At 39.2% G+C, this 25,692-nt stretch overlaps 1 protein-coding gene across 1 annotated transcript in view; it reads right to left on the bottom strand.

Annotated features, from left to right (window-relative positions):
• Positions 1-3,606: 3,606 nt before the first annotated feature.
• The window catches only part of LOC130918021 (transforming growth factor beta-1 proprotein-like), a 44,485-nt gene continuing 22,399 nt past the window's right edge, over positions 3,607-25,692 (bottom strand). Inside the window, exons 2-6 of the mRNA XM_057839872.1 lie at positions 14,861-15,145; positions 14,507-14,741; positions 14,275-14,425; positions 5,898-6,008; positions 3,607-5,818 (exon numbers count right to left, since the gene is read on the bottom strand). Of these exons, the coding sequence (XP_057695855.1) occupies positions 5,771-5,818; positions 5,898-6,008; positions 14,275-14,425; positions 14,507-14,741; positions 14,861-15,145 (830 nt within the window). The 3' untranslated portion in view covers positions 3,607-5,770. The remainder of the gene's footprint in view (positions 5,819-5,897; positions 6,009-14,274; positions 14,426-14,506; positions 14,742-14,860; positions 15,146-25,692) is intronic.

Below are 25,692 nucleotides of genomic sequence, written 5' to 3'. Positions count from 1 at the left end.
CAATGAAATTGTGTAATTTCCCAACAAATTATTCCAGCTGTGTACAGCTGGGCAAATAAGTATTTAGTCAACCACCAATTGTGCAAGTTCTCCTACTTGAAAAGATTAGAGAGGCCTGTAATTGTCAACATGGGTAAAACTCAACCATGAGAGACAAAATGTGGAGAAAAAAAAACTGAAAATCACATTGTTTGATTTTTAAAGATTTTTTTTCTAAATTAGAGTGGAAAATAAGTATTTGGTCACCTACAAACAAGCAAGATTTCTGGCTGTCAAAGAGGTCTAACTTCTTCTAACGAGGCTCCACTCGTTACCTGCATTAATGGCCCCTGGTTTAACTCATTATCCGTATAAAAGACCTGTCCACAACCTCAGTCAGTCAAACTCCAAACTCCACTGTGGCCAAGACCAAAGAGCTGTTGAAGGTCACCAGAGACAAAATTGTCAACCTGCACCAGGCTGAGAAGACTGAATCTGCAATAGGTAAAACGCTTGGTGCAAAGAAATCAACTGTGGGAGCAATTATTAGAAAATGGAAAACATACATACAATCTGGGGCTCCATGCAATATCTCACCCGCTGGCGCCACGTGGCGCCAAAATGATAACAACAGCGGTGAGCAAAAATCCCAGAACCACATGGGGGGACCTAGTGAATGACCTACAGAGAGCTGGGACCACAGTAACAAAGGCTGCTATGGGTAACACAATGCGCCGCCAGGGACTTAAATCCTGCACTGCCAGACGTCTCCCCCTGCTGAAGAAAGTACACGTCCAGGCCCGTTTGCGGTTCCCTAGAGAGCATTTGGATGATCCAGAAGAGGACTAGGAGAATCTGTTATGGTCAGATGAAACCAAAATAGAACTTTTTGGTCGAAACACAGGTTCTCGTGTTTGGAGGAGAAAGAATACTGAATTGCATCCGAATAACACCATACCCACTGTGAAGCAGGGGGGTGGAAACATCATGCTTTGGGGCTGTTTTTCTGCAAAGGGACCAGGACGACTGATCTGTGTAAAGGAAAGAATGAATGGGGCCATGTATCGAGAGATTTTGAGTGAAAATCTCCTTCCATCAGCAAGGCATTGAAGATGAGACGTGGCTTGGTGTTTCAGCATGACAATGATCCCAAACACACAGCCAGGGCAACAAAGGAGTGGCTTCGTACGAAGCATTTCAAGGTCCTGGAGTGGCCTAGGCAGTCTCCAGATCTCAACCCCATAGAAAATCTGTGGAGGGAGTTGAAAGTCGGTGTTGCCCAACGACAGCCCCAAAACATCACAGCTCGAAAGGAGATATGCATGGAGGAATGGGCCAAAATACCAGCAACAGTGTGTGAAAAGCTTGTGAAGAGTTACAGAAAATGTTTGGCCTCCGTTATTGCCAACAAAGGGTACATAACAAAGTATTGACATGAACTTTTGGTATTGACCAAATACTTATTTTCCACCATGATTTGCAAACAAATTCTTTAAAAATTGTTTGTAGGTGACCAAATACTTATTTTCCACTCTACTTTGGAAATAAATTCTTAAAAATCAAACAATGTGATTTTCTTTTTTTTTCCCCACATTAAACCTAGAACTTGAGAACTTGCACAATTAATGGTTGACTAAATACTTATTTGCCCCACTGTATGTACAGTATATATACAGTATTGGCCAAAAGCGACACCTCAAATGTGGATACTTTGAAGAATGTAGAATATTAAACCTGTTTTCAGTTATTTCACTTTTTTTTTTTTTTTTTTTTTTGTGGTTCATAGTTTTAATGTATTCAGAGAGGATTTACAATAGTAGTGAAAATATATAAAATGTAAAAACGATGAGGTGTGTCCAAACTTTTGACTTTAGTTTCAGAGTCATCAACATGCTTTACCCCAGTCTCACAAAAGTAAAACTCTGCCTATGGTTACAAACACTACAATAAAATGTGCATAAAGGCTGGTTACAAACTGTAGAAGTGCTGGCTGTTTCGTTACCTGTAGACTTTGTTTCGCGTTTTGTCGCGTTGTGCTGTAATTCCAAGTGCTTCCTTGTTGAATTGGATGTAGAGTTTTTAGCGGCCGACAGTCTTTTTCAGCCAGTGCAAAGTTTGCAACGCACGGAGATATTTTTGTCATCTTTACTGGACAGATATAATGGCTGTATTTCCAGTGAGCAAAGGCAGCCATTTGCGGTATATATCCTGCCTTTCACTGTTAGTAGGGTTGTTCCGATCATGTTTTTTTGCTCCCGATCCGATCCCGATCGTTTTAGTTTGAGTATCTGCCGATCCCGATATTTCCCGATCCTATTGCTTTTTTTTTTTGCTCCCGATTCAATTACAATCATTTTTCCCGATCATATACATTTTGGCAATCCATTAAGAAAAAAATGAATAAAACTCCGACAAATATATACATTCAACATACAGTACATAAGTACTGTATTTGTTTATTATGACAATAAATCCTCAAGATGGCATTTACATTATTAACATTCTTTCAGTGAGAGGGATCCACGGATAGAAAGACTTGTGACTTTGTATATTGTGACTAAATATTGCCATCTAGTGTGTTTGTTGAGCTTTCAGTAAATGATACTGTTGCCATGCCCAAATGCATGACGGGAAGTGGAACCATGACTGTGCCTAGTGCTACCAATTGATATATCTTCTCTGCGTTGGGAAATAACATAAGGTGTTAAAAAAAAGATCAATTGCTACCTTGCTTCCCCACATTGCTTCCCATTATATTTCTAATCGTAGGGAGAGGGATTGTAAGGCTTTAGCCAATTAAAAAAAGGCTCCAAAGGCTGCCAAAATTCACTCTACTCATTTTACGCTGCCTTTTATCTCTCTATATAGGTAAAACGGCACCATTACAGATTGAGCGTGACAATGCGTTAATACATTTTTTTTAAAATTAATTACCGCCGTTATCGGGATAAATTTGATAACCCTACTTTAAGCCTAAACTAAAGACTCTGGATGAGTGTAACATATTATGTCTGTAACGTTAAATACAATTAGAAAATGATTTAATTAAAAAAATGTATATTTAAAAAAGGCATGGCCGATATTTTTTTGCCGATTCCGATACTTTGAAAATGATGTGACCGGACCCGATCGATCGGGATGCCGATCAGAACATCTCTAACTGCTACTATTCTGACGATGCAGCGATGCCAATGAGGCTATGTTGTTGACCGCCGTGGCAGACAGCGCTCAAACAGCATGGTAATACACGTGACCCGTTTTTTTCCCCCGATGAGAAAACGTGAGCTTTGATGTCACTCCCCAAACCTAAGAGCAATATTTTCTATTCAAATGCTCTTCGTGCATGACTGCAGTATTCTTCATTCTACATACATTATGAGGCAAAAACAAAATAGTAACGCACTGGCACTAAGGAAACTTTAATCGGATTTCTGGCTTGGAAAAATGAACGTGTTAGATTGCTCGTTACTTAAAGAAAGTAATCAGATTACATTAACGCGTTACTGACAACACTGATGATGATGACATCAGACTTTTTCTGTCTTCTGATTGGCTGGTCAGAACAAAGCATGTCTAACCATTTGGTGTACAGTCAAAACAAAACAAAAAACTCTTATTTAACACATACACATTAAACATAAGTTTTTATTTCTTTTTTGTTGTTGTATCTACAATATCAGAAAATTAAGTGCAGTATAAAACATGTTTGCTTCATTCCTAAAACACTTGACTTTGCAGGAAGTGAATACAGTGAACCCCATCAATTTGTAGTTTGTTCTTGGCCCTTTTACTTGAGCCTTTATTTTATGCTCTTTAATGCACTAGGATGGCCATTAGATGGTGCAAAATTACTGACCACTTGGAAAGAAGTAATTACTTTCAAAATACGTTAAATAGATACATCTTGACGGTTTTTACATCTATTTTGTAGATTAAGGAGAGTAATGTCACCTGGGGTTTTAGTACATGGGACTCTTTTGTACTGAATGTTGCGTATATTCCTCTGCAACCCATTCATTTTAAAGTGTAATGCGATAAAAGGCTTCCAGTCGAGTTTAAAATTAAATTTAAAATCCTCCTTCTTACATTTAAATGGTAAATGGTGTTATACTTATATAGCGCTTTTCCACCTTTCAAGGCGCTCAAGGCGCTTTACACTATCTCGCCATCCACCTACTTTAAGATCATTAATGGGTTGGGCCATCTTATCTCACCGATGCTCTGGTTCCATACCGCCCCAACAGAACACTCCGCTCTCAGAATGCAGGTCTACTGGTAGTTCCCAGGGTTTCTAAAAGTACTGTCGGAGCTAGAGCCTTTAGCCACCAAGCCCGTTTTATGGAATCAGCTTCCAGCTAATGTTCAAGAAGCCGAGACAATCTGCACATTTAAGATTAGATTAAAAACGTTCCTATTCAACAAAGCTTATGGTCAGGCTAGTTGAAGTCAGAGTAGACTCAAAGTTTAGTCAAAGCTGCACTAGAAGCTATAAAGCTGGGGGAAGTACAGCCACTGAGTTCTATCTCCTTTTTCTCACTCTACCTACCACTTATCTTACTTTATTTCTATTTTCCAATGTTAATGTCTTGTTGTCTAGTCTCTTCATCACTAGTCACCCGGTGTCCCCTTTTCCCCCTCCCCTCTGGGGAGAGGCTATTTTTCAGCTGCAGCCTCCTGACTGTCCGGACCCCAAGCATGATGGACGTCCTTGTTGCTACCCCCGTCTCATCTGGCTAGATGGACCTCTTCTTGTTCCTTTACTCCACTGCATCTTTACGGACTGTAACTTTGCCTGCTAATTCCCTTTAGCGGTCCTGGGGCTTCCTGTCTATCCGTCCTGGGAGTTGATCTCTCCTGACTGTGGTACTCCCCAAGGTTTCTTATTTTCTCCCGAAGACTCTGGAGTTTTTGGAGTTTTTCCTTGCCGACATGGAGGGTCTAAGGATGGGGGATACCCAGGAATTGAATTTATTTTGTCATCTTTGTTGCTTCATTTGCTGTTTCTGATTGTGTATCATATTGCCTCTGCAAAGCCCTTTGAGACAACGTTGTTGTGATCCAGGGCTATACAAATAAAATTGAATTGAATTGAATTAAAACATGTCTGAAATTATATAAAAGTGTTTATGTCCTAGCTCGTAGTTTATTTGCTGTTTGAACTATTTTTATAGTCTGTTCTAAACATTCTTCAGGGCAATTACTCGCATATTGGGGACCGAACCTTACTCCGAAACTGGAGTTTACTATAGTGCAAAAAAGAAAACTGAAAATGGAAACTGACTATGGTGGCAAATTTCTGAGAGAATGAAAAAGCCTCATTTTGATAAGCAGACATTCATTCAAAGATCAACATGAAAACACTTTAAACACTTGACACGGTTTTTGAAAAAGCTAAGTAAAACCCTCAGTTGGAGGGAGTTTCCGCGAGGCGAAGCGTCCCTGCTGTCCTTTGTAAACACACCTGCTGCAATGTCCCATGGGAAAACCCCAACAGCAGCTGTTTTCCATGCCTTCAGCAACATGAACGCAATGGCGGACATCCATTGTCCAATCAACACCACCATTTCAGTCCCCCGATGTGTCAGTCCCAAAATAAATTAATCCTTTTAAAAAGTCAATATGCTTGGAAAAAATGTATATACAGGTACAATATAATCAACGGAAGGAGAATCAAGGTTTGATTCCAAGTCAACCATGGGTGACTTCCAAGCATTCCTCCTTGCGTTTCCTCTTCACCAACAGTGTTCCTAAAGTGGGATTCTTCCATGTACTTCCCAAGTCTTGTCATCTTTTAGCTACACTTACACGACTTAACAATCATGTTGGACAGCTGCTCCACCTAAAAGTTAAAGAAAAAAGTTGTAAAACCAGAACAGGGTTCTACCTCAGGTTGAGAGTGCATGTTTGCACGGACTTACCTTGTGTTGCCTGCCGACGTAGTAGAGAATTGGAAGGGGTTCCAGTGCCTGGGGGACACAACAGGGCTGGGCTGACGCGCCGGGGTTATGGTGCTTGTAAAGGGCCAGAATCTAAACGGAAGTGAAGCAAGGCAAAATAATTTAATCGAGCCAGACCGAACAGAACTATTATGTCTATAACATAGATTATGGCTACGTTCAGACCGCAGATCTGAATGCACAAATCTGATTTTTTTTTGGTCATTTACGATCCTTTTATGTGACCATTCTGTAAGAGTGTGACAATATCTCGATACAGCGATATATCGCGATATTTTGCAACCCGATCGGTTATCGATATGCTCCCGCTAAGTATCGACACTTTTATTTAACATATTGGCCATACAAAGCAGTATGGATGCTGTAAACTGCTCAATGTTTGTTGAGCAATTCCTTGGCGGTCCACTAGGGGCGCTCGGGAGTGGCGGTGAAGGTAAAGTGCGCACAAGTCGTCTAGAGAAGAAGAGAGGAAGCTCCAAGTGGGTTGGAAAAAAAAAAAAAAAGCTTCGTGAGAACGGTGGAGGAAAAAATGAGAAAAATATTGCTTCAAATCACACATGGGGCCACACTTTAGATTTTACACAAACAAGAGAGGAAGTAAGGTGAACATGGACTTTGCTGTATGAAAGAATTGTCTAACAAAAATAAGGTTCACTGGCAGCTGGTGACGAAGTCCACACCGGATTTCTTCACTGCTTCGCTTTCATACTTGAGGTAAGAAAGTTTTGCAATGTAATTGATTTTTAATTTACATGTATTATTTTGATGACATTTCGTGTGGAATGATATAAAATATAAACCAGGACCCTAAACTTGGATGAAAATGAATATCGAACAATGAATTTACCGATTTATTTGATATTATTTGAGGACCACTTTCCATCTAGTTTACTACACAAACTGTTATTACAGCCATTTTGGTACAATAAGCTATAAAAATGGTTTGAATAGCTTCCAAGGTCTATAAAGTGATGTGCATGATAATTAATGTAGCCTACATATTAAAAATAGGTAATTATTGCATTTTTAATTTCTATACATTCAATTAATTTTTAAAAATTCACTCGATACTTCCAACACAAAAAAAAATATCAGGATTTCAACTCAAAAGCTATTAAGTAGCTAATAGTTTTTGTTTTATTTTGTTGTTTTTAAGGTGAGGAAGAATGTGACTGACCAAGTCTGACACCTCAAATGCTGAAGCAGATAGCGGAAGTGCTCAAACCAACGCTTTTGGCAACAAAGGTCATATACGAAGAAAACACCCACCAATTTTATCATTGCCCCACTCCAAGCTCAACTGCTGATTGACACCCACAGCACTGTTTTTTTTTTTTTTTTTTTTTTTTTTTTAAAGATTTTAAAAAAGAAATTAAGGGTGCCATTTAGGGCTGCAGCTATCGAATATTTTAGTAATCGAGTAATCGACTGAAAATTCTATCGATTAATCGAGTAATCAGATAAAACAAATATATTTTTAGGTGAAGAGCAATTATAAATATACATGAGAAAACAAGACATTTCATCTAATCTTGAACCATTTTCAGTCAATCAATGTCTATATTTTCGATGTATATTGTTGAAAACGGCCAACAATTGCATCCCAGATGTAACTAGAATTAAAAAAAAAAAAAAGACTAATTCACTGCTTTCACTCAAAAAACTTTTAGATCTTATTAAAAAAAAAAAAAAAATATATATATATATATATATATATATATATATATATATATATATATATATATATATATATATATATATATATATATATATATATATATATATATATATATATCTTACCTAAAAATGCCGTTACGCTTGATAACACACATCACTTAAAAGTTTTCCCACGTGTTTCAATTGAATTTCTCTTTGTGTCAAGCCATTTTTAAGTTAGTCTAAACTGTAAGTCCTGATAGGATTTTGAGTTTTTGCAGTGTTCAAAATAAATGTATGATACAGGCTGTATTGGAGCACATTAGGGACCAGTGCTACTTGGTGTTTTATCCAGCAATGACTACTGAGCTAAAATTGATAGTTAGCATGATTAAGTTTTTATTTTACACCCTCATCACTCCACAATGCTATGTTGTGTTAAAGCCTGTATGTAAGACACGTTAGCCACGCATCGACAGTGGTCATAATTAATTGAAACCTAGCCCTCCGCAGGGCTAACGTTACGTGAGCTAGTAGCGACAGTAACGTTAATCTTATTTATTAGCGCTTAGCGCTCTACTGCTTTAAGATGGCGGCTGTTTACTAACCCTGGCCAGACGCGGCCAAGTCTGTCATTTTGCATCTAGTTCAACATACATGTGATCTCTATGAGACGCATCAGACGCTACCTGTACCAACGTAGCATAGTGCGGGCTAGTATTTAGCAACGTCGGCGTCGTTTGTGGCGGCTGTCGGCTGCAGTAAGTTTTTTTTTTTTCCTTCTTCCTCTCCGCACGTGACAGCGCGTTGTCCCGCATTAAAAGTAGTCCGAGCAAAACGTGATGCTTAGAGCTGTCAAAATAAACGATTACTCGAGGTGAATAAAATTACTCGGATCAGTTTTTAAACTCGAGTTACTCGAGTTGCTCGAGTACTCGTTTCAGCTCTAGTGCCATTCATCATGATCTCTCCAAGAGATATCAGTGGTTGTGGTTTGTTTCCTCTATATGTGCAGGTGCACAATTTGCAGTAGATTTATATTTTACAGCAATGTTGCACAGAAAAGGTGTCACTGTTTAATAAATGACTTAAACAGTATTTTTTTCTATTTTGAAATGTCTTTTTTTTTTTTCCGTTTCAACAGTTGTATCGTAGAATATCCTGTATCCAATTTCTGACCAATATATCGATAATCACTGTATCATGATATCGTGAGATAATCGTTATCGTGAGCCTTGTATCGCGAATCGTATCGTATTGTGAGGTGCCCTGAGGTTCCCACTCCTACCATTCAGACTTCCCTCCCCCATACCAATTCCAACTAGAGCTGAAACGAATACTCGAGCAACTCGAGTAACTCGAGTTTAAAAACTGATCCGAGTAATTTTATTCACCTCGAGTAATCGTTTATTTTGACAGCTCTAAGCATCAAGTTTTGCTCGGACTACTTTTAATGCGGGACAACGCGCTGATGTCACGTGCGTAGAGGAAGAAGCAAAAAAAAAAACTTACTGCAGCCGACAACCGCTACAAACGACGCCGACGTTGCTAAATACTAGCTCGCACATGCTACGTTAGTTGCAGGTAGCGTCCAATGAGTCTCATAGAGATCACATGTATGTTGAACTAGATGCACATTGACAGACTAGGCCGCGTCTGGGCAGCGTTAGCAAACAGCCGCCATCTTAAAGCAGTAGAGCGCTAAGCGCTAATAAAGAGCGCTAAGCGCTAATATATAAGATTAACGTTACTGTCACTACTAGCTCACCTTACGTTAGCCCTGCGGAGGGCTAGGTTTGAATTAATTAAGACCACTTTCGATGCGTGGCTAACGTGTCTTACATACAGGCTTTAACATAACATAGCGTTGTGGAGTGATGAGGGTGTCAAATAAAAACTCAATAATGCTAACTATCAATTTTAGCTCAGTAGTCATTGCTGGATAAAACACCAAGTAGCACTAGTCCCTAATGTGCTCCAATACAGCCTGTATCATACATTTATTTTGAACAGTGCAAAAACTCAAAATCCTATCAGGACTTACAGGTTAGACTAACTTAAAACTTAACTAGAACTTAAAAATGGCTTGACACAAATAGAAATTCAATTGAAAAACGTGGGAAAAAATCCTAACTTTTAAGTGATGTGTGTTATCAAGCGTAAAGGCATTTTTAGGTGTGTTTATATATATCTATATCTATATCTATATATATATATATATGTATATACTTTTTAAAAATAAGATCTAAAGGTTTTTTGAGTGAAAGCAGTGAATTAGTCTTTTTTTTTTCATTCTAGTTACATCTGAGTTTCAATTGTTGGCTGTTTTCAACAACATACATCAAAAATAAAGACATTGATTGACTGAAAATGATAAAATGTCTTGTTTTCTCATGTATATCTATAACTGCTCTTCACCTGAAAATATATTTGTTTTATCTGATTATTCGATTAATCGATAGAATTTTCAGTCGATTACTTGATTACTAAAATATTCGATAGCTGCAGCCCTAATTCCAACACCCAGCTACAGTATGTGGTATCGGCTGATGCCGATGCTGTACCTTTTTTTAAATGAGGGGCAGAAAGGAAGGAAGCAGATTAGGGCTGTCAAAATTATCGCGTTAACGGGCGGTAATTAAATTTAAATTAATTTAAATTAATCACGTTAAAATATTTGATGCAATTAACGCACATGCCCCGCAGTGTAATGTCCGCTTGTTACTTGTTTTTTGGTGTTTGGCGCCTTCTGCTGGCGCTTGGGCCCAAATGATTTTATGGGCTTCAACACAATGAGTGAGCATGGTGTAATTATTGACATCAACAATGGCGAGCTACTAGTTTATGTTTTGATTGAAAATTTTATAAATTTTAATGAAACGAAAACAGTAAGAGGGGTTTTAATTAGGGCTGTCAAAATTATCGCGTTAACGGGCGTTAATTAATTTTAAAAATTAATCACGTTAAAATATTTGACGCAATTAACGCACATGCCCGCTCAGACAGATTTAAATGACAGTACAGTGAAATGCTCACTTGTGTTTTATGGAGTTTTGCCGCCCTCTGCTGGCGCTTGGGTGCGACTGATTTTATAGGCTTCAGCACCCATGAGCATTGTGTAAGTAATTATTGACATCAACAATGGCGGGCTACTAGTTTATTTTTTGATTGAAAATTTTACAAATTTTATTGAAACGAAAACATTTAAGAGGGGTTTTAATATAAAATTTCTATAACTTGTACTAACATTTATCTTTTAAGAACTACAAGTCTTTCTATCCAAGGATCGCTTTAACAGAATGTTAATAATGTTAATGCCATCTTGTTGATTTATTGTTATAATAAACAAATATAGTCCTTATGTACCGTATGTTGAATGTATATATCCATCTTGTGTCTTATCTTTCCATTCCAACAATAATTTACAGAAAAATATGGCATATTTTATAGATGGTTTGAATTGCGATTAATTGCGATTAATTATGATTAATTAATTTTTAAGCTGTAATTAACCCGATTAAAAATTTTAATCGTTTGACAGCCCTAGTTTTAATATAAAATTTCTTTAACTTGCACTAACATTTATCTTTTAAGAAATACAAGTCTTTCTATCCATGGATAGAATGGATTAAACATTTTAATAGTTTGACAGCCCTAATGCAGATAGAAGACGAGAAGAACAAACAACAACAAGAAATATAAAAATACAGGACTGTACATGCCTATGCTACCAATAGACATAGTGGTGCTATCTAGTGCTGCAACGTTTAATCGATTAACTCGAGTATTCAATTAGAAAAAAAGATTCAAATGAAATTTTGCTGCTTTGAGTATTCGTTTAATGAAAGTGGTGTTACGATGGTTTGTTTTTGAAAGTGCATTTAGTTTTATTGATTTGGGTGGATACACTGCCCTCTAGTCTGCCTCATTTTACATGGCCAAATCCAGCTGCTCCCTGTCAAGACAAACATAAGCTAGGTTTTTGTTTGAGCTAATGTTTTTTTTCAATGCATTCATAATTTATTTTAAAGGTATATTAAGCATTTTTTGTGGGAATATGTGTCTGAATCATTTGTTAAGAGCATTGTAAAAAAAAAAATGTTTTTTTTAACATTCGTATTTTATAGCATTTAAGCAAGCGTGGCCCACAACTCCCCCCGCAGCTCCGGCAAAGGGGCCACCACCACCATCATCATGGGACCCAGGGTGGTCGCCAAACCATCTGCACACCCATTAACCGGCCCTCATGGAAGGGATGAGGGGACATGCCAACGCCCTCACACCCGTCCCCAGCGCTGTCCTCCCACAGGGACCCCCAGCCACTGCCGCAACCCCCCAACCGACACGGCACCGATACTGCATTAAACAAAAATAAAAAAGGTCCATCCATCCATTTTCTCCCACTAATCCGAGGTTGGGTTGCGGGTGCAGCAGCTTCAGCACGGAAGCCCAGACTGTTTAATACCAAATTACTGCATACTCATGAATGTCAGGTAATTGGTATCATAGCTCAGTCAGACACTGTTTAACTCATTGTCTGCCATTGAATGCGTGGGACATCCAATCCAATTGAAAAATGATGGTTGACCCTCTCGTCCACCCATTTAAAATGGATTGGATGTCTACTAGTGATGAACAGTGTTGGGCACGTTACTTTAAAAAAGTAATTAGTTACAGTTACTCACTACTTCTTCCAAAAAGTAACTGAGTCAGTAACTGAATTACTCTATAGTAAAAGTAACTAGTTACCAGGGAAAGTAACTATTTTCGTTACTTTAAAAAGAAGTTGTATGTCAAAGAATTTGAAATTTTCTGAGCAGTATTCGAGTCAGTTGAATAGAGAAGAACAGACAGGTAGTTGTGTTATAGAACCTTGTAATATTTATTGCACCTCACCAGCAACAGATTTATCCTACACTTGAAGTGCAACAAAAATAAACAGATTTGAATTGCTTACCACAGATGTCGACAAAAGCTTTGCCCCGGGACATAAATTACACTTTACATGCACGTTCTTTCCTTTAATTTCGACCAACTTGAAATAGTGTTTATATCTCCACCTCGTAAAGGACAAATTTTCCTCTGAATCCTCTGCCATCATATCCCTCTGCATCTGTTTTGCATGTGTGTGTTTGCCGCTCGCGCTGTTCCGGTTTGTGTGTGAAAACACCGGCTCTGAAGGTTTTTTATTTATTTATTAATTTTTTTAAAACAAACTTTATTAACAACAAATACACATATACAAACATAGGCCGAGACAATTCACATATAAACAACCGGCTCTGAAGTATGTGCGCTATTAGGCTCGAGCGTTTACGTCACAGAATGGGGGATCACGTGAGATTTGACAAAAACGCAGCCATATTGGAAGCAGGTCTGGCTCGCGGGACATTAAACTTTAACTTGCCAGTTCGATAAAGAGACAAACTCGTTACTAAAGCGAAGAACAGATATGGGATCAAACTGAAGGATGTGAACAATGTTTGTTGACCATCACGAGCAAGCCGAAAACAAATGGAGTAAAGATGTCGACGGGCTTCCACAATTACGCGAAATGGACATTCTGCTGTATTTATTGTTTGGTGTATGTTACTAAACTCATCAGCGATTCCGAAATTACACATCGCTACAAAGCTACGAACAGTTTTACTGCGGATGGGTGCAGGACCTGCACATTATGACCGTATCAAACGGCAACTCCATCGCTCTTGCAAAGGTAGGCTATGTGTATTTACTATTTTCATTGCCATGAACCTGAACGCACCCCAAGTCTTGGATGACAAATAAACAGAGCAGAGTAGACTCGCTACGGCTGGTAGTTTCTTCAATTTATTCAGAGTAAGTAACGCACCGCTTTTGACCGTCAGTAACGGTAACAGCGTTGTAACGGCGGAAAAAATAATTAGTTAGATTACCCCATCACTGAAAAAAATAACGCCGTTAAGTAACGGCGTTATTTATAACGGCATTATTCCCAACACTGGTGATGAACTCATTTAAAATTCTCAGGAGAAGGGTAATTAGATGCCACACGATTGGACGTCCATCATTATCTTGGGTAGAGCAACGTGTAAGGCACCTCTCCCCAAAAATTGGCTCAATTCATGTGAAATTTTAGCATCAATGAAATGTTTTACCACCTCACAGCAGATTTGCAAAACAGTTTACTCGCGAGCCACACCTTGTGACAGCAACAACTATCCTGTGGGAGAAACTCGGCAGAGACATGCATTTGAAGAATCCAGACCCTGAGTTCAGAATTTAAGAAGTTGTTTTAGGAAATTAACATCTTTAACAATCCTCCACTCCCACCCAAATCAGTTGCCGTGAGTCAACGTTTGCCGATTTTCACGTACAGTTCCAGAATTCTAGCTCTTGCTGTTCTTGGACTTGGAAAAATTCCAATGAGAAATGAGCAACACAACACACCCCATACCCAGTTTCCTTTTGGCCATGGTAAATTACTCAGTTTCCTGTGGTCAAAATTAGCTTTGCATTCAACATTCAGTCCCTGATGGGAGTTATTACCGATGGTCCTTAAACTTTGAGTGAAGAGGTCAACAGCGAAGAACAAATCTGGAATACTAATCATCTTAATGCATTTTAGTTCTTAGTCTAGGACATGTTTTGATTAACAGAGAAGTAAAAGCTAAATTAGATCTACTTTGAGCTCGCTCCCTACCTGAGAGTATTTGTTCTCAGCATTCCAGATGTATGTGCAGGAACCCATGCAGTAGTTGGCATGGTAACCGGTTGGCCGGTGGATCCACTTCCAGCCCAGGTCTTTCCTGAAGTCGATGTACAGGCTCCTTACACAACAGGTCTCTGTCTGGCTGCAGAGGGAACTTTGTCAGTTATGACGTGTCCCATACTTATTGCGGCATTTTTGCATGGCGTTGTGTTTTGAGACTTACGCAGTGCAGGTGTCACGCGTGTCCGTGGAGCGTCTTTTCCTTGAACTGAGCTGGCCACTGGCACTGACTGGGATGGACCTGGTCAAGATGAAGGGCGGCTGCTGGGTCATCTGCTTTAATACCCCGACGTCGCTCCGATCGCTTTCAATCCCGGAGATGGAGAAGCTAAAAGCGGCATCGGCGCTCCTCTGGCTGCATTCACAGAAAAGCCGGAGTTCGAATCCCTGCTCGTCCTCTGCCAGGATTGACATTTGAAATGTAAGAGTTTTGAACACAGCTGATAGTAAGTCCTAGAATCGGCAAATCGAGTCCGGTTCTCTGGTCTGGTTCAGACTAGAAGGTGTGAGGTCTTACCATTTCCTTGGATCCAGTCCTGTAAGGTCTCGGTTACGTCAAAGGAGAGCCACTTGTCCTTCAACTGGTTGGTGATAAAGCGGGATGCCAAGTATCGGGCCGACGAGCCCACGCCGCGGTACAGTTCCACCCTCTGCTCGCTTTGTATGGATGGATTCTTGATGAGCATCCGCAACTCGGCGGTGGTCAGCAAGCGGGAGTTACCCACGCTTGCCCGGATCTCGGCAATGTTGAAGGATAGTGAGACGTTTTTGGAGTTCTTGGTAGTCTCTGAGTAGTTTTTCCCTGCCGGATTAAGAACAAAAAAAATGGTTAGTCGTGCAAGAGTTACACTTTTCAAAGCTGAATAATGTGATAATACACTGGTGTCAGGGGCGGGGATCCACTTCCAAAATTGGGAGGGGACAATAAACTGTAAAATTTTAGAGAAGACTTGTTGGGGGGGGGGGGGGGGGGGGGTACAGTGATAAAAGTAAACGTGTTGTACAGCATCTTTAACTGCAATTTGTCACTTTAATCTTTAAACAGGGATACTAGTATCTTTCTTAGCACTGGCTGAGTCCAGACTTAGAACCAAATGATTAAAACAAATGTTATGTATCATCATCAGATATCATCATCCGTTCCAGACAGTTGTTGCCATTCACAAAGTTATCTTCACCACTTGGCAGGGGCGCTGGAAGTCCCTTACAGCAGGGGGTGCTGCGGATTTTATTTTGTTTTTTCTCCTTCCAAAAACAGCCGTTTCTGTCCAAATTTGTCATGCTTGTGCTTTTTCTCCATACAAAGTTTGCACAAAGGCAGTACACACGCATGCTGGACAGTTTACGTGCTACCACTAGGCTACTACAAAAACAGCATTCTGTTTCAAATACAGTGTGTGTTGGAGTTTTTGTACTGGAAATAAAAGCCCCTGTGTATTATAATGCAAATCCCCGCAGCTAGACGTCGCAATGACACAAAAACGCATTTGAAAACTAAAAGGTCCAATAATCCTCGGTTTAACACCCACTTTTCACACTCAAATAAATTGCGCACAAATATCCAACAGCACTCTGCACGGCGACAGCTCAACAGCAACAACAAACAATAATATGGCTACAATGCAAGCATGTGTTACCTATTTAAAGACACCAAAAGTAGATAGAACTATCATCATAATCATTTTCATTAGGGCTGTCAAAATTATCGCGTTAACGGGCGGTAATTAATTATTTTAATTAATCACGTTAAAATATTTGATGCAATTAACGCACATGCCCCGCTCAGATTGAAATGACAGCAGTGTAATGTCCGCTTGTTACTTGTTGTTTTTTGTTGTTTGGCGCCCTCTGCTGGCGCTTGGGTCCAAATGATTTTATGGGTTTGGGGAGTGAGCATGGTGTAATGACATCAACAATGGCGAGCTACTAGTTTATTTCTTGATTGAAAATTTTACAAATTTCAATAAAACGAAAACATTAAGAGGGGTTTTAATATAAAATTTCTATAACTTGTACTAACATTTATCTTTTAAGAACTACAAGTTTTTTTTTTTATCCATGGATCGCTTTAAGAGAATATTAATAATGTTAATGCCATCTTGTTGATTTATTGTTAGAATAAACAAATACAGTACTTATGTACACTATGTTGAATGTATATATCCGTCTTGTGTCTTATCTTTTCATTCCAAAAATAATTTACAGAAAAATATGGCATATTTTATAGATGGTTTGAATTGCGATTAATTACGATTAATTCATTTTAAAGCTGTAATTAACTTGATTAAAAATTTTAATCGTTTGACAGCCCTAATTTTCATTTTAAAACTCTACTTGAATTTGAGAAAATTTTGCTGTTTTTATAAAGAAAAAAATCACTACTTCTTTTTAGCGCTATGTTAACGCCTCCTCTGTCAAGAGTTAACTTTTCCAATAGCGCCTTATTTAACGTGACCCGGTAGAAAGCAAGGTGTCAAGTGGTGACCAATTAACAACAACAAAAAAACCTTTTTCCAACGTATACAAGTATATTTAATGCTTAATGTTAAATACTCTATTGTTTCAATGTTTTATTTATTTATTTTAATAATAACAACAACAAAAAGAATCTACTGACACACTTTTTTTCCCTTCCCAACACCAGGAGGTGCTTCAGCACCCCACTTCCCATGCCACTGGATGTCTTCCATGATGTTGCAGAGTTGCGCTCTAGGTACTCATGCAGGGAGGGGTGAGAGAAAGATTCTAATATTTAAATGTCACATTATTGCGCAACTAAAATGAGAACTGAATCGATATTACTTTAGATTAGATTAAGTAGATTAAGTCTACAGCTCCAAAAATGCTTATTGTGTCCCAAATTATTGAGGGGGACATGTCCCCTCCCAGTCACCCCGGGATATCCGCCCTTGACTGGTGTAAATACAGTATATACATATGTACTTTTGAAATTTAAAGCATGTTTAATGACCTACTAATATTTAATCATCTATCATGTTAAATACTGTATACTGTTCATCTAACAGTGTACACTTCTGGCCAAAAGTATTGGCACCCCTGCAATTCTGTCAGATAATGCTCAATTTCTCCCAGAAAATGATTGCAATTACAAATGTTTTGGCAGTAATATCTTAAATTATTTTGCTTGTGATGACACAAAAGAGAATGATTAAAAAAAAAAAAAAAAATTAAATCATTATCATTTCACACAAAACTCCAAAAATGGGCCGGACAAAAGTGTCGACACCCTTTGAAAAATCATGTGACGCTTTTCTAATTTGTGTAATTAACAGCACCTGTTAGTTACCTGTGGCACATAACAGGTGGTGGCAATGACTAAATCACACTTGGAGCCAGTTAAAATGGATTAAGGTTGACTCAACCTCTATCCTGTGTCCTTGTGTGTACTACATTGAGCATGGAGGAAAGAAGGAAGACCAAAGAACTGTCTGAGGACATGAAACACAAAAGGAGGCATGGGCAATCTCAAGGCTACAAGTCCATCTCAAAAGACCTGAATTTTCCTGTGTCTACTGTGTGCAGCGTCATCAATAAGTTTAAAGCCCATGGCACTGTGAATAACCTCCCTAGATGTGGACGGAAAAGAAAAATTGACGAGAGATTTCAACAAAGGATTGTGCGGATGGTGAATAAAGAACCTGGACTAACATCCTGCAGTCCGAGGGTACAACAGCGTCAACCCGTACTATCCGCTGATGTCTGAATGAAAAGGGACTCTCTTGTAGGATACTTGGAAGACCGCACTTCTGATCCAGAGACATAAAAAATCCAGGCTGGAGTTTGCCAAAAATTACCTGAGAAAGCCAAAAGCGTTTTGGGAGAATGTTTTCAGGTCAGATGAGACAAAAGTAGAGCTTTTTGGGAAAAGAAATCAACATACATTTTACAGGAAAAAAAACAAGGCCTTCAAAGAGAAGAACACAGTCCCCACAGTCAAACATGGCGGCGGTCCCCTGATGTTTTAGGGTTGCTTTGCTTGCTCTGGGACTGGACTGCTTGACTGTGTGCATGGCATTATGAAGTCTGAAGACTACCAACAAATTTTGCAGCATAATGTAGGGCCCAGTGTGACAAAGCTAGGTCTCCCTCAGAGGTCATGGGTCTTCCAGCAGGACAATGACACAAAACACATTTCAAAAAGCATTAGAAAACGGTTTGAGAGGAAGTATTGGAGACTTCTTAAGTAGCCAGCAATGAGTCCAGACCTGAATCCAATAGAACACCTTTGGAGAGATCTGAAAATGGCAGTTTGGAGAAATCACCCTTCAAATCTAAGAGACCTGGAACGGTCCACCAAAGAAGAATTCCAGCAGAGCATTGTAAGAAACTCATTCATGGATACCGGAAGCAGTTGTTCGCAGTTATTTCGTCTGAAGGTTGTGCTTCCAAGTATTAGGCTGAGTGTGCCAGTGCTTTTGTCGGGCCCATTTTTGGAGTTTTGTGTAAAATGACAACGATTTTTTTTTTCATTCATTTTTTTTCTTTTGTGTTTTTTAATTGCAAGCAAAATAAATTAAGATATTACTCCCAAATGTAATTGCACTCATTTTCTTTGAGAAATTGAGCATTATCTGACAGATTTGCAGGGGTGCCAATATTTTTGGCCAGCACTGTATGTACACATTTCTTGAATACAGTATCACATTTGCATATCCAGTATAGGTCACATTTAGTGTTGGGTATAGCTATTATGTACCATACTTTTACAGTAAATCGGATTCAATATCTATACACCTTGAGTTCACCAGATTTACATTACAGTATATTTAACATCTACACACTCTGAATGCATCATATTTGCATTACATTGAATATCATACAGTTTAACTGTGTATATACTAGAGCTGGGAATCTTTGGGCACCTAACGATTCGATTATGATTCCGAGGCTCCGATTCGATTATAAAACGATTATTGATGCACCCCCTCCTTTTTTTTTTCTAAATGTTTTGTACGTTAGTTCCAAAATTGTTTAAAAATCCTCTCAGGCTTAACCAAACTACTATTTCAGTATGAAGTTAGCATATAACAGTAAACAAATATACAAAAATAACAGTAAATAAAATACTCCAGTCCCCATTCGGAATCAGCAGTTTTAAACTATATTCAATTAATTTAATGTTGTGAATCAACTGTTATAGTTGTTAAAATTGCTCCCGTTATTCCATAATTTCCCTTTTGTCTACTTTTGTCAAAGTTTTAAAACTATTTCATCATTTATATTCAATACAAGATTCTGCCAATTTAGGAGTATTTTAGATAAAAAGTTAATTAGGTTTGCTACAACAGAGCTTTCTAGAGAAGTCACTGCTTTAGTACTGCTTTAAGATGGCGGCTGTTTACTAGAGCCGGAAAGTCTGTCATTTCGCATCTCGGTTTAATAATACATGTTCTAACACCGCCGTTGTCTGTCATTTTGCATCTAGTTCTACATATATATGATATCTACTGTAGCCGTATGTTTGTAGCAACTAGCAACTGGGCGTTGTTTGTAGCTGCTGTCAGCCGCAGTTAGGTATAATTGTTTTTTTATCTAGCGGCATGAGTTGAACATGATATTTACTCTCAGTCTGTTCCTCATTGCGTCCCAAAGACCGCGCTGACTATGTTTTACTTCCATTTTACCTGGTATAATTCAATAATCGGAATCTGGATGTTTGTGAATCGTTCTCGAATCTTCCGCGGCCGAATCGCGAATAATCTAAGAATCGGAAATTTCGCACGCCTCTAGTATACTAGAGTTGTTCCGATCATGTTTTTTTTGCTCCCGATCCGATCGTTTTAGTTTGAGTATCTGCTGATCCCGATATTTCCCGATCCGATTGCTTTTTTTTTTTTGCTCCCGATTCAATTCCAATCATTCCCGATCATTTTTCCCCATCATATACATTTTGGCAATACATTAAGAAAAAAATGAATAAAACTCGGACGAACATATACATTCAACATACAGTACATAAGTACTGTATTTGTTTATTATGACAATAAATCCTCAAGATGGCATTTACATTATTAACATTCTTTCTGTGAGAGGGATCCACGGATAGAAAGACTTGTAATTCTTAAAGGATAAATGTGACTTTATCTATTGTGACTAAATATTGCCATCTAGTGTATTTGTTGAGCTTTCAGTAAATGATACTGTAGCCATTTAACTGTTCTGCCCAAATGCATGATGGGAAGTGCAACCATGATTGTGCGTAGTGGTACTAATTGATATATCTTCTCTGCGTTGGGAAATAACATAGGGTGTTAAGAAAAAGATCAATTACTACCTTTCTTCCCCACATTGCTTCCCACAATATTTCTAATCGTAGAGAGAGGGATTGTAAGGCTTTAGCCAATTAAAAAAAGACTCCAAAGGCTGCCAAAATTCACTCTACTCATTTTACGCTGCCTTTTAGCTCTATATACTGTATAGGTAAAACGGCTCCTTTTCAGATTGAACGCGACAATGCGTGAGTGGGTCGTGCAGCGCATGCGTTAATTGCGTTAAATAATTTACCGTGATAAATTTTTTTAAAAATGAATTACCGCCGTTAACGGGATAAATTTGATAACCCTACCTTGAGCCTAAACTAAAGACTCTGGATGAGTGTAACATATTATGTCTGTAACGTTAAATACAATTAGAAAACGATTGAATTAAAAAAATATATATATATACATATATATATATATATATATATATATATATATATATATATATATATATATATATATATATATATATATAAAAAGGCATGACCGATATTTTTTTGCCAGTTTCCATACTTTGAAAATGACGTGATCGGACCCGACATCTCTAGTATATACATTAGCATATATACACTCCATACCTCGAGTGTATCATCGTAACATTTCACTGCAGCCGCAACAGTTGATAGCGCATTCATCAAGCCCAATCAACCAATCAAACTTTATTTCTGCATTGCTTTTCCTTCTGGTATCATTGTTATATCTGTCGGTAAGTTATCACTATGTTCCCTATAGTTAAGATTCATGTGTTTACCTTATGATATTCCCAGAATGGTAAAACACTGGAAGGTTCATATGTACGCATGACATAACATAACTGTTTTTCATCCCTCAATGTCTTTTCCAGCTGCACACACACATTAGCAAAATTGAATAAGTGCACGCACGCAGAGCGTGACGGCCGCCAAATAGGAATCGATTCCACCTGCGGCAACGACCAGCGTAAAGAAAGAGGGTTTTGTTTTCTTACTTCCATTTTTTAGGGGAGTGAGAACACCCCATTTCCCAACTTCCTTTCAGCACTAGACAGAATGCAGAACCTAACCAAAGTCTAACCTGTGGGTCATTTGTGGCATGTTTCATGTTTTTTAATTGGTCTGCCACATATTCTAATAATAATAAAATCGAGCGCAGTCTCCATCAAACGCTTATAGGAACAAGTGAAAATGTTTAAATACAGTGGGGCAAATAAGTATTTAGTCAACTACTAATTGTGCAAGTTCTCCCACTTGAAAATTCTAGAGAGGCCTGTAATTGTCAACATGGGTAAACCTCAACCATGAGAGACAGAATGTGGAAAAAAAAAACAACTGAAAATCACAGTTTGAGTTTGAAAGAATGTATTTGCAAATCATGGTGGAAAATAAGTATTTGGTCAATACCAAAAGTTCATCTCAATACTTTGTTATGTACCCTTTATTGGCAATGACGGAGGTTTTCTGTAACTCTTCACAAGCTTTTCACACACTGTTGCTGGTATTTTGGCCCATTCCTCCATGCAGATCTCCTCTAGAGCAGTGATGTTTTGGGGCAGTCGTTGGGCAACACAGACTTTCAACTCCCGCCACAGATTTTCTATGGGTTGAGATCTGGAAACTAGCTAGGCCACTCCAGGACCTTGAAATGCTTCTTACGAAGCCACTCCTTTGTTGGCCTGGCTGTGTCATTGTCATGCTGAAAGACCCAGCCAAGTCTCATCTTCAATGCCCTTGCTGATGGAAGGAGATTTTCACTCAAAATCTCTAGATACATGACCCCATTCCTTCTTTCCTTGGCACAGATCAGTCGTCCTGGTCCCTTTGTAGAAAAACAGCCCCAAAGCATGATGTTTCCACCCCCATGCTTCACAGTGGTTATGGTGTTCTTCGGATGCAATTCAGTATTCTTTCTCTTCCAAACACGAGAACCTGTGTTTGTACCCAAAAGTTCTATTTTGGTTTCATCTGACCATAACGCATTCTCCCAGTCCTCTTCTGGATCATCCAAATGCTCTCTCGCGAACCACAGACGGGGCTGGACGTGTCCTTTCTTAAGCAGGGGGACATGTCTGGCAGTGCAGGATTTGAGTCCCTGGCGGCGCACTGTGTGACTGGTAGTAGGCTTTGTTACTGTGGTCCCAGCTCTCTGTAGGTCATTCACTAGGTCCCCCCGTGTGGTTCTGGGATTTTTGCTCACCGTTCTTGTTATCATTTGGTGCCACGGGGTGAGATCTTGCAGGGAGCCCCAGATCGAGGGAGATTATCAGTGGTCTTGTATGTCTTCCATTTTCTAATAATTGCTCCCACAGTTAATTTCTTTCCAGCAAGCGTTTTACCTATTGCAGAATCAGTCTTCCCAGCCTGGTGCAGGTCTACAATTTTGTCTCTGGTGTCCTTCGACAGCTCTTGGTCTTGGCCATAGTGGAGTTTGGAGTGTGACAGACTGAGTTTGTGGACAGGTGTCTTTTATACCGACAATGAGTTAAAACAGGTGCCATTAATAAAGATAACGAGTGGAGCCTCCTTAGACCTCGATAGACCTCGTTAGAATAAGTTAGACATCTTTGACAGCCAGAAATCTTGTTTGTAGGTGACCAAATACCTATTTTCCACTCTAAATTGGAGATAAATTCTTTAAAATTCAAACAATGTGATTTTCTGTTTTTTTTCCCATTATTTCCTTTTTTTTTCACATTCTGTCTCTCATGGTTGAGGTTTACCCATGTTGACAATTACAGGCCTCTCTAATCTTTTCAAGTAGGACAACTTGCACAATTGGTGGTTGACTAAATACTTATTTGCCCCACTGTATAAATAATGTTTTGTAATTAAAATTAGGTGAGTAATAGGTCAAATTAAACACTTTTCATTATAACAAATTTTAAAGTGCCTAGAAGAGGACTGGGAGAATGTGTTATGGTCAGATGAAACCAAAATAGAACTTTTTGGTAGAAACACAGGTTCTCGTTTTTGGAGGAGAAAGAATACTGAATTGCATCCGAAGAACACCATACCCACTGTGAAGCATGGGGGTGGAAACATCATGCTTTGGGGCTGTTTTTCTGCAAAGGGACCAGGACGACTGATCTGTGTAAAGGAAAGAATGAATGGGGCCCTGTATCGAGAGATTTTGAGTGAAAATCTCCTTCCATCAGCAAGGGCATTGAAGAAGAGACGTGGCTGGGTCTTTCAGCATGACAATGATCCCAAACACACAGCCAGGGCAAGAAAGGAGTGTCTTCGTAAGAAGCATTTCAAGGTCCTGAAGTGGCCTAGCCAGTCTCCAGATCTCAACCCCATAGAAAATCTATGGAGGGAGTGGAAAGTCCGTGTGCCCAACGACAGCCCTAAAACATCACTGCTCTAGAGGAGATCTGCATATAGGAATGGGCCAAAATACCAGCAACAGTGTGTGAAAAGCTTGTGAAGAGTTACAGAAAACGTTTGGCCTCCGTTATTGCCAACACAGGGTACATAACAAAGTATTGAGATGAACTTTTGGTATTGACCAAATACTTATTTTCCACCATGATCTCCAAATAAATTCTTTAAAAATCAAACAATGTGATTTTCTGTTTTTTTTCTACATTCTGTCTCTCATGGTTGAGGTTTACCCATGTTGACAATTACAGGCCTCTCTAATATTTTCAAGTGGGAGAACTTTACAATTAGTGGTTGACTAAATACTTATTTGCCCCACTGTACAACATATTGAATTGTTTGTAGCTTGAACACAATGTAAAGTGCCCTCCCTTTTCTTCCCATTTTCCATAGGTGGCCCTCTGTGGAAAAGCTTTGGACTTCCGCCATAAATCTGTACGTTTGAAAAGATGAAACTGACCAGGAATGGGTGAAGGTGAACTGGAAAATCACATGAAGAAGAATGTATGTGGGATTAGTAGTAAAGTCAAGGAGGGGAGCAAAGGTGGGGAGCCTGCGGTGGAATGTTTATCGATGCTGCTCAAGCCTGGCCCGCTCCCAACATCCTCTATTTTGCTTGGGAATGCCAGAGCCATGATTCTCTTCTCTCCACGTTTCTCGCATACTTCCCGGATTCGGCTCTGGCCTGTAGCGGGATCGCGGGTCCACCTCTTGTGTAACATTTTTACCAGAATTTGTTCTGGCGCTTTCACATGAAGGAGCGAGTCCAAAAGAAGGACATATCGGCAGGTGCCGCCCATGTCATATTAGAACTGCTAAACTGAATGGAAAGTGCGCAGTAATTGAGTGAAGTGAGAAGAATGTGCAAAGTGAAGTGAAACAGGACGTGAGGTCACTTCCGCTGCGAGTCATATTGACTACAGTGCCAGTCCTCACTTCTACTTTTTAATTAAAAAAACAGATCTTTGATTGAACTTTTCAGCTAACTTGAGGGCAACTAGAGTCGATCATATTGTTGATTGTTGACTGTTATCCGTGGTATTCACTTGTGATTACTCTCTAACAAACCTGACAAACGCATGCACACACATGCACGCAGGTGTTTGGGTGTGGGAGGATTTCAGCGCTGATCCGCAGGTAAGCCGGGGACAGCTGTTGTGACAGGCAGGGAAACAGCTCTGTAATTAACGGTGCGAGGAAATAGATTCCAGCAAGCAGCTCCACCCTCCCATGCACCCCCAACCTTATACTCCCTCCTATCCCCACTACGCATTATCAAGCCAACAAGGAGTTGAACAGAAAACCCAATGAGATGTGGTGGGTGAATGACAAAATTTATTCGCTAATCAAAATTATGATTGTTGACCCAAGATGTTAGCAATTTAGCGGTTGTAATTGATCCCACAACGGAGAAATTCACTCTTAACTTGAGCCTACCGAAGGAACATTGGCTACGTTCATACTACAGGTCTTAATGCACGAATCCGATTTTTTCGTGTTTTTCTGACTCGAGTGAGGCATTAACTTGACGGTCTGAACGTGACAAGTCGCATAGAACTGGACCATTTCAAATCCGATCTAGGTCACTTTCGTATGTGGTTCAAATCCGATCTGGGCCACATTTTTCCAAACTGTCGCGGCGGTCTGTACTGTCCAGTCTCTCAAATCGGAATTCATGCAGCAATTACGTAATCAAAAAGCGAGAGAGACGC

This window comes from Corythoichthys intestinalis, chromosome 6 (assembly GCF_030265065.1).
Source record: "Corythoichthys intestinalis isolate RoL2023-P3 chromosome 6, ASM3026506v1, whole genome shotgun sequence".
In the NCBI taxonomy this organism is placed as follows: domain Eukaryota; kingdom Metazoa; phylum Chordata; class Actinopteri; order Syngnathiformes; family Syngnathidae; genus Corythoichthys; species Corythoichthys intestinalis.
Note: the sequence above shows the minus strand (reverse complement) of the source record. Positions and strands in the feature narration are given on the sequence as shown.